Raw genomic sequence first — 10,031 nt, forward strand, 5'->3', positions numbered from 1 at the left:
CAGGAGCGCCGAAATAATTTTTGCGTCGTTGCAACATGGAGCAACTAGCAAGTGGCAATTGGCAAAGAATAATCGTTTCTTTTGCTCAAACGTTTTCACTTTCTCATGCCAGTAAAATGCTTTCAGACAAGCATTGATGCTGCACACTAAGGGATTACTTGATTGGGGGGGTTTGGATTCAGATTTATAATCTAGTTCATATTGAAGCTAAATCTCAAAAATAACTTGTACAGACTCCCTAAGTTGCTAAAAAAAATTAGCATATGTGAGGACAAAGACCTGCACACTGGGCTCAGCTAGGCAAGAATCGCTGAAACATCCAAAGGTGGTCCACTGGCATGACATATTCTGCAAACCAAAACCCCCATTGTGAATTAGGAAGTGAATTTCCCCTTCTGGGAGTTATTTTACCTTATGCTTGCAGAGAAAGGAACAACCTTTGTTGAATTGGCACTCCCTTTTCCCATCATCTCCTTTTCTTGAAGGCGTGGGCGTATTCCAATTTCCAAGACTCAAACTTCATTATCTTTGATTGACAACTAGTTCGACATTAGATTTCGTGATAGAAAATTGATGCAATGGATTTGAATTTCCTATGCCGTGAGCATTATAATCCAAGAGAGATCAAAAGCCAATATTGTAGTGTCAGAGACCATTACAGGTAAAACCATGCTTTATGTTTTGAAACGGTGCCTTTTGAAACAGAGAGGAAGTACTTTGTGTAACAGTGAGTTGTGTTGGGGCCTTGGGGGTGTGATGCTTCACATTCTTCACATTTGGATTATTTGGTCAACAAATCATTGGTTAATGCCTAGAAAATAGCATTGGATGATATCAACCTAAAAGAAATCACCCTGCGGGAATATTATTTCACGATGGTTTTTCCCAGGTATTAACCAATGATTTGTTGACCTGAAACATCAAATCTGCGATTGGTAAGCAGTGCATAGCCAAGTATATGACAAGTCCCCATTCACATGTATAAATGTCACGTAGAGTTGTATCACACAGACGAAGAAGTGGCATCCAGGATCAAATTATTAGAGAAGTCATGGAAAACCATTTACCAACATTTTTGTCTCTGGATTAGGTAGCAATAGGTTACGATTACAACCAAAATTAATAGAAAAAGGAATTACACTTTTTGGCCATTAATCTCTCTTACATATAATGTTCACGGCAATATAATCATGATAATGGAAAATGAAATCCATATAAACGAATCATGCGCATAACAACTGCAATTCCATAGGAGAGAAGCATTTTTCATCTAGTTATAGAACTAGTTGCCTAGGTGCACCAACAGATTTCTATAAAATGCTTATGTTTGTAGCTAAAAAGTATTTAGTCATTTCTGTTGTTTGACTGGCACCGCCACTTCTACATTGAACAACACATACTTTGATATCTGTGTATGCATTGTGCACGAGTATAGTTTTTTTTTTGAAAGAATGAGTTCAGTTGTCGCCCCCGGTTTTTGAGAAAAACTAAGTTTGTGCCCGTGTGTTGCGACGGGCAAAATAAGTATAGCATTTCATCATGTTATGCGAAAGGACGTGAAAAAATTAAATTAATCAATCTAAGGCAACATATGAATGCACATTTTTTAAAATTCTCATGGCTACTTCGTTTAATAAAATGCAAGCATGAATGGACGAGCTCATCACAAATTAGTAACAACAGTCTATTTGAATTCTCCTGCCCTTCAATAGTTTTTTCACACATTATCACACATGTCTTTAAATTCACAAAAATAGAGAAATCTAACATAAATTTAACAGAAGATGTGTATAACCAATACCATAACATTGCAAGTTGTTCAGCGATTAGTTGAACATTTAATCAAATATCCCCAAGTTCTTCACAAACTCCATTAAATGATCTTATCACTGCAAATCAGATCACAAAATTGAGAACCTTACATTCATATAGCTAACTACCTACATTTCCATATCTTTGATATCATATTGGTGTGTTGAGCAGAGCAAACAAAGGATATCACTGTTTGTTTCAAAAAAGATAAGCTATGCAAGCGAACTAATCAAAATTGTTAGATTTTACATGAACAAATTGAAGGAATCCAAGGGCAGGTCAACCATGAGGAGTTACATGGTGTGTTCCTATGGCGTTGGATTCGGCCCCCACATGGGTCAGTTACAAATAGACATTCTTGTGGTTACACCTCCCTGCACATATAACAAATTATTCTGTACTGGTTCTTACTAACTGGACCAAATTTCTTCACTTTCTTATTATTGCAAATGAATTACCAGCTAGTCCTTTCTGACCAAATCTTGTTAGAATATATCCAGAAGATATTGCCAAACCATACAAAAGACTTTGATAAAACACATTTGAATCAAAACATCATAATTCATTTCTATTGGACGCCACAAGTCTTCTGACAGAACACTTTCATGCACACTACCTTCAACATGGATTGCTCTACCCTTTAGCTTCATTTACAAAATGAAGTCAACTCTGATAGATTAAACATGACAATATGCTAATTCAAATATACTAAAAAGTTTTAACTTGAACCTTTTGAAAGAATGCATAGCATCTCATTTCGATCAGTTTTAACCTGAACCTTTTGAAAGAATGCATAGCATCTCATTTGGATCAGCCAGAAAGTTTAACTAGAGAACTTTTGAATGTATGCATGCCAAAAAATTGGATCAACAAGGAGAACCACAGGATTTTGATTGGATTGAATTGATCAACTAGAAAATCAGATATCACGATACCTTATGTAGATCCACCGGATCATGCCAGACTGGCAGCCCTCATTTTTGGCAGAAGATTCACCTAAGGAAAATATATTCAATTTATCATTAGAAGAATAATTTAATATATAGCCGAGCCTGAACAATGCATAGGTCAGTCTAAAGGTGTTAACAATGCACTAACAGGAAGTGCATTGGGCATGAGCACAAAATGAGACACCATAATGCAATCATAAATATTAATCAAACTGCATTGTACACACATAAAGACAGAATTTTCACGAATGCATTTCAACGAACTATGAGATGCACCAAATTAACTCCACAAATTATCAGAGGAACAAAATAGCCAGCATTGTTCATGCAACTATTTTCTAAAGTAATACTTGTGAATTGTGATGAAGAAGGAACACATAGCAAGACCTCATATGCCCAGCTGGTAGGAAAATATACATGGCAACCTTATACGGTAGAAATTGTTTTGATTCAATACCTAGATCATGAGGGTTTTCTTCCTCTTCATAATTACCCTCAAAACATAATAATGCTAAAGAATAAACAAGCACGATACCAAAGCTGGCACTGACCAACAAAATGGCCTCCCAAATGATGCCAATGAGACACAGTCAACCAGTGTGCCTAAGTTACCAATGATCAAACTCAGAAAATTAAAATATTAGGATCATGGAGCTCACGAATAGTGTGACCAGACAGCATATATATGAGTGAATGGCCTCACCTAATATCTCAAAGGTTTTCGCCTACCGCAGTGATGCTCTCACTATCTCACAAATGGTAATTGAATGGCCAAAAGCTGGTTTGTCCCTTCAATTGAACAAATAAGTCTCAAATTAGTTCACCTTTTAGATATATGGAATCAGTGATTGATTAGTGAGAAAGATATACCTTGACTTACCATAAGCAAACTGAAGCTATATTACAATCTAGTGTGACCGACAAACAAGAAGCAGATAAAAACTAAAGCATCTAGTGTGAGATGTAGAAATTTTGAAGATTACAACATGAATTATTCAAACTAACTTGAACAGTAACACAATTTATCTCTGGCATACAATGTTAACCAAAAGAAATTAATTCATGCCACCATTACGATCTTCAGTGCACAAGATTGATAGAGGCAAAGATTCAGGTACATCATTACCCAAATAACTTCCTTTGGTTTTGAACTGATATGTATTTGGCTCCTCTCTGTGCTCTATAAACATATCTATTCATTTCCTCTTCTTCTTTTCTCACTACCAAATGGATATTTTCTAGATGATATGACCATGCCATGTGCTTGAAAAATAAAGAAAACATAATGACACAATTCAGTGAGGTAGGGCAAAATGTCTTAGCTATATACTAAAGTATGAACTTCAATGGGCACCTTGGTTCTAATTGGCTGATTCCCGAATAGGTGATTGGATTGACTGATTCCCTAGTCTCCTCCCCTTGCTGTACTCTCTAAAGAAATATATATGGTAGTATAATTAGGATTATACTGATTAGATCAGTTGATCAAAGAAAGAAAGAGGTAAAGATATTGCCCAAAATGCACGGAGTCACATTCTCAAGGATTGACAGAGGCATCGTTGGTGATTGTCTTCTCGGCTTCTTGTGAATCGAATCAAATCAAATCGAGCGGATGTTTCTGGTGCTTACCCTACTTGCCATGGATCAAATCAAGGGCTCAGCTTCAAGCACTCGCCGACGAAGTCGGAGCGGAGAGAGGGAGCGAGAGAAGAGTAGAAGCAAGGAATGGCTGCTGGGAAGCAGCAGCAAGTTGCAGCAGCAGGGCATGATGGCGGCGGCAGAGCCAGGTGTGGCATGGCGGCTGTGGCGGGTGGTAAGCGACGTGCTGGACATGCTGCGGCGGGGCCTGCCATCCGGGTGCAAGCTCGCCATGGACCTCCACCTCCTCCTCCACCACGGCAAGATCGCAGGGAGGGTGCTCGGTGAGATCTTCCTCGCATTCCACCACGGCTGCCACTCTGTCGCCATCTCCTACGTTGGCGTCGGCGCCAACTCCTGGCGAGGGGCAGGCCCTTCTCGTGCCACGTGCTCGACCCGAGCCTCACGGTGCAGGATCCCGCGTCGCGGGGCTGGCGTGAGGGGAGGCTGCGGCGGCAAGCGAAGCGAGGATGTAGGGGCAGCACCTGTGCATTGTAGATGGGGATTGGGGATGGGGGGACGATGACGTGCGCGTGGCCCACTTGTCAGCGTGGACCGACCGGAGGTGGCCAGATGCTACCCGTGTGTTAGTGTATGGTCTACGGTGCACCATGTCCACGCGAAAGGGTATGGCCTTCATCTAGCGTAATCCGTTGATTTTCGATCTAAAGGTCGCAGGTTCATCTTCTTCCTCCCATCCAAACTGACGACGACCAAACGGTGGGGCCATGTGCCGTGCATGGCCGGAGTTTGCCGGAGAAAAGCTAGAATGATGTACGAGCGACGGATTTCGATGGAAAATACAGAAAACGAAAAAGGATGCAGCGGGGATCTCATTTTGAATGTTAGAAAGGGCTGTGGCGGTGTGGCTTGACGGAGTCATGGGTGCTGGTTGGATGAAATGACGGGGCAAGGTGGATATGATGGTGGCGCAGGGTGGAGGTGATGGTGGCATGGGGTTGATGACGGAGGCGATACGGCCTCGAATGTCTGCGTGAGGTGATGAGGGAGGGCACCTAGGGTTCGATCGGAGGGCCAGAGATGGAGGCGCGATCATAGTAGGAGGCAAGGGACGTCTCGGAGGGGGTAGAATGGATCAACGGCGTAAGCGATTAGCGCGAGCGCGTTTGCAGGAACGGAGGGGTGCTGATCGATCGGGGGCGGACCGAACGGACCGAAAGGCGAAGAGATAGAGATAGAGATAGATAAGAGAAGAGGTGTGGGTTTTAGATGGTAGGAAATGAGAGCCACCACAAAGACGAACAAAATGTACATACAATTCTGCCTCATAGTTCTTGTCAACCCATTGATTCCATATAAGTTTCTGCTAGTTATAGAACTAGCCGGCTAGATGCAGCAACAAATTAAAGCTTAAAAATATATGTCATTTATGTTGTTCTTCCAAACCTAATGCCTGGGAACGCCACTTCTACACCGGACAACATATATTTTGGTATGTATGCCGAGTACAACTGTAGCCCATAGTTTCTAACAAAAACGGGTGGATCTCGGACGGTAGGGAAATGGGATCAACCACAAAGATAAATCCAAATGGACATACCATTCTGCCATAGTTCTTGACAACCTACTATTGGTATAGTACAACCTTGGTTGAGGGCCCACGGTCAGTGATACAGCGGAAATCTATATCACTTATGCCATATATGTTTCTCTACAAGTAAAGTATTTTCTACTAGAGTAGTAACTGAACTACTGAAGCAACCCACCTTGGCTTCAAAGCCTGCCTCTCACTTGAAAAAAAAACTAAAACCGCAAATCAAACCACGCAACAACAAGCATATGGCAAGTCCGAATTTGCATGCTAAGTTTGTACACTTAATTAACAGAGGATCTTTATCGTAGCGGAAATAGAACAAAAGGGAAGGATCTGGCCGACTCACCCAGGGCTCAGAGATGTTACTTGTATAATGCAACATAGAGTTAACATCACAGACGAAGAAGGGCATCCAAGATAAATCTTGACAACCATTTACTAATGGTTCATCATTTTTGTTTACGGTAGGTACTAATAGGTTGCAACTAAAATTTATAGCAAAAGTATTACACTTTTGGATATTAATCTCTCTTGCATTGCAATACAATCGTGAGATAACGCAAATCCATTGCGTCAATCTTATAGCACAAAATCTAATATTTGAATGTAGTTGTCAAAGAAAACCAGAGTTGTTAAGCGTGTACACAAATCATGCTAATAACGTCCAAAATTCATTAGACTAGTTATAGAACTGCTAGCCGTCTAATGTCACGAAACAAATTTCTTTAAATACGTATGTTTGTAGCTTATTTTTTTTAGTTATTTATGTAGTTCTTCCAAACTAATTGATTGGCGAACATCATCCCGACATTGAACAACTAACGTTTTGGTGTGTATCGATTGCCACGCACTATATATGACCTGGAGTGCACCTGTCGCCTAAGTTCACTGGTAGAAAAACGAGCATAGCTCCGGTTGGGAAAATCGAATTGGGAGACTAATAAATCGGGACTAAAGGTTCCCATCTTTAATCCCGGGTCTTTCACCCGGGACTAAAGACCTTCTAGTTGGTAAAGTTTTGCGTCAAAAAAATATGCTAAATTCCTAGGAGGCCCCTCACACTCGCACATCGCAAGTCATAAATCATGTGATTTTTCACGTGAAATATGTGCATATGCGGTGCGTGGGATTCGAACCCACGATCTAAAGCCTCACGTGTAGCTTTCTTACCATCTCACATACACAGCACATCTAACTAAGTAGGGGATGCAATCTTTTTGTAGTAACTCGTGGGGATCCTTTAGTCCTGGTTGTTAACGTTAACAACCAGGACTAAAGGTGTCTCTACGGATTAAAAAATTTAGCTCCAGAACTAAAACCTCTTTAGTTTCGGATAAAAATAACTGAAACTTTTGTTGAGGATGGAATGTTGTTTTTCTACTGGTGGTTTTTGATCAAATCAGGTGGGGTCTGGATGGTAGAGAATGGAAGCTACTACACGATGAATAAAACGCACATATAATTTTACCACACAGTGCTCAACAACCTATCGGTGTATCGTAACTCCGGTCGAAGGCCCACTGCCAGTGACGCAACGGAAACCCACACCATATAAACCACGTATGTTTCTCGGTAAGTGTAGCATTCCCGCTAGAGTCGTAACTGAAGCCACCCACCGTGGCTCCAAGCCACGCCTTCCGGCTTTACGAACCACCTAAGACCCGCAGTTCAAAGCACAGTTCGCAACCATCTACCCTGACTCTTAAGCCTTCCTCCCACTATAAAAGCCACCTAAGACCACGCCTTAAGAGCACACAGTCACCACAGGCCACAGCACGCCTGCCTTGCAACACTCATTGTTCACCCCACTCCTCACACTAGCTACATCGTCGACGGCCATGGCGGCGCCTGTAGCCAAAAGAACCCTGTCCCTGGCGGCGTGCGCCGCCGTCCTCATGGCGGTGTCCTTGGCACCGGTGGCGGCGAACGAGGAAGGAGACGCGCTGATGGCCCTGCGCCATAGCGTAGAGGACCCCGACGGCGTGCTCGCGAGCTGGGACCCCAATCTGGTGAACCCGTGCACGTGGGTTCACGTCGGTTGCAACGACGACAACCGCGTCAACCGCATGTGAGTGTGATCTAGCCACTTCGCTGCTGTAGGCAACTGTGATGGTTTACGAGGGGATGAATGGGCTGGGCTTATACTTTGTATGGATCGGGCCTTCTGGCAAACACGGCCCACTCAGCGAACAAACAACGCTGAGTGTGCAGATTTTGGACGGAGCTTAGTTTTTTTTCTGGACGGAGGGAGCTTAGATTTGTTTTGGATTTAAATTTCAACAAGATGTGTTCGTCTAATGTTTCTCTCGAAATTGCTTGTTGGACAGAGAGCTCGCCAACATGAGACTGTCGGGTCCTCTGCCGGCGGAGCTTGGGAAACTGGAGCAGCTGCAGTACATGTAAATCTTTCTGAATCCTGATCCATGTCAGTGAATGCAGTATAGTAACAATTTTTGGGGGCGCATGACCAGGGAAATGAGCGGTAACAATCTCCAGGGCCCGATCCCGGAAGAGTTCGGCGACCTGAAGAACCTGATCAGCATGGACCTGTACAACAACGACATCTCAGGGCACCTGCCCAGGACGCTCGGGAACCTCAAGTCCCTGCGGTTCCTGTAAGTCTCAGATCGAACCACAATTTTCTGAACCCATGCAGTACCCTTCCAATTTTCTGTAACATGCGAACTGACGTGAAATCGCCGAATGCCTGGCCGTGTCCTTCGACAGGCGCATCGACCACAACCGCCTGACGGGACCGATCCCCAGGGAGCTGTCCGAACTGCCCAACCTTGCGAACGTGTAAGAGCAGCAGTCGAGCTCGAACAGTCGAACTGTTTCTCAGTGTTCCCATCATTTCTGGTCTATGCGAGCTGCGAAACGTTCGTTGCCGTAACATTATTGCTCTTTTGCTTCCTGATGCAGGGATTTCTCCAGCAACGACCTCTGCGGCACCATCCCGACGTCCGGGCCGTTCCAGAACGTCCCCCTCAGCAGGTAGACCGAGTCTTTTCCCCATCGTCTTCCTCTTCCATGGGTTAAACGATGTTCAGACGCTGCGACAGCGTCGTGTCCAGGTGCTCGGCTCTGCTAACGGCGCTTGTCTCCTTGCAGCTTCTCCAACAACCCGCGGCTGAGGCAGGGGCCGGGCGCGTACGACGCCCACTGCTAGACTGAGACTGGCTGGCACCGCCAGCATGAATAACAAGAGATCGAGCAGTGTTTGGTAGAGCAGTGCGCCGACGGAATCGAGGACGGCGGCGCAGGCTGTGTGTGTGTGTGTCAGGCAAAGCAGCACCCCTCTGACGGGGGCCTCGTCTGTACTCTGTGTTCACCCGGCGCCGATCGCAAGTGAGAAATTGAGAAAACAATTAATCTGGTTATGATGTTGCTGATGTTCATGTGCTCGTCAGAGCAGGCTGGTTTCGTTCTGTTGCGCTAAAACTAAAAGACGGAGCAGGGCGATTGCTTTCTGTTGCGCTAAAAGCTAAAAGACGAGCTGGCGGCCGGCGTGAGCGCGAGGCGCAGGCCGCCGTCGGTTGCCGTATTCCAGCAGCAGGACACCATGACGAGTTCGTTGGCTCTGGCTGCCTTGGGACGCGCCGCGGCGTGCTTGGCTGGCTGCCTGGCTCTGCACCGTCGCGCTGCGCGGAAGGCGTGAGTGACGCGGGCGCGGCGGGGAGCCGGTGCGTTTGGATGTTGGACGAGAACCGAAGCCCCTCTGCCCATCGTGTCGTGTCGTGGTAGCCAGTCCTGCCCCGGAGACCGTGCTGAGGTCTGCAGTTTCTGGAGCGCACCAACGGAAGGAATCACGCACAGCGGCACAAGCACTGTCGCCGAATTTTTTTTATTTTTATATATTTTTTTTGGTTTTGCAGAAATATAAAGTCGAATCAAAAATTTGTAAAAATAGGCTTATACCACCAGCTGAAACGGCGCTATGGTCCTTACCACCGCCTGACACCCCCTACGCCGGTCCCTGCCGCCGTTTCAGCAGGCGGGAGAGCCCTATCGCCGGTTGAAACGGCGTTAAGGCCCTCACCACCTTACCGTTGCCGCCGAAGTAGTGCGCGCGCGGA

The 10,031-nt window shown here is 44.8% G+C and overlaps 1 protein-coding gene across 1 annotated transcript; it reads left to right on the plus strand.

The window, feature by feature from the left end:
• Nucleotides 1–7,708: 7,708 nt before the first annotated feature.
• Nucleotides 7,709–9,353, plus strand: LOC117850621 (leucine-rich repeat protein 1). The gene is made up of 6 exons (XM_034732478.1): nt 7,709–8,023; nt 8,283–8,354; nt 8,427–8,570; nt 8,683–8,754; nt 8,878–8,949; nt 9,067–9,353. The coding sequence occupies exons 1-6, from the start codon at nt 7,794–7,796 to the stop codon at nt 9,122–9,124; spliced, it is 648 nt and encodes a 215-aa protein (XP_034588369.1). The 5' UTR covers nt 7,709–7,793; the 3' UTR covers nt 9,125–9,353.
• Nucleotides 9,354–10,031: the final 678 nt, after the last annotated feature.

This window comes from Setaria viridis, chromosome 3 (genome assembly GCF_005286985.2).
Source record: "Setaria viridis chromosome 3, Setaria_viridis_v4.0, whole genome shotgun sequence".
Lineage (NCBI taxonomy): Eukaryota > Viridiplantae > Streptophyta > Magnoliopsida > Poales > Poaceae > Setaria > Setaria viridis.

What these genes read in the sequence shown, in the direction of transcription:
- LOC117850621 (XM_034732478.1), top strand. Translation starts at nt 7,794, where the DNA reads ATGGCGGCGCCTGTAGCCAAAAGAACCCTGTCCCTGGCGGCGTGCGCC. An exon ending in CTGGAGCAGCTGCAGTACAT is followed by an intron (nt 8,355 to 8,426) that starts GTAAATCTTTCT and finishes GCGCATGACCAG; the next exon opens with GGAAATGAGCGGTAACAATC. An exon ending in CAGAACGTCCCCCTCAGCAG is followed by an intron (nt 8,950 to 9,066) that starts GTAGACCGAGTC and finishes GTCTCCTTGCAG; the next exon opens with CTTCTCCAACAACCCGCGGC.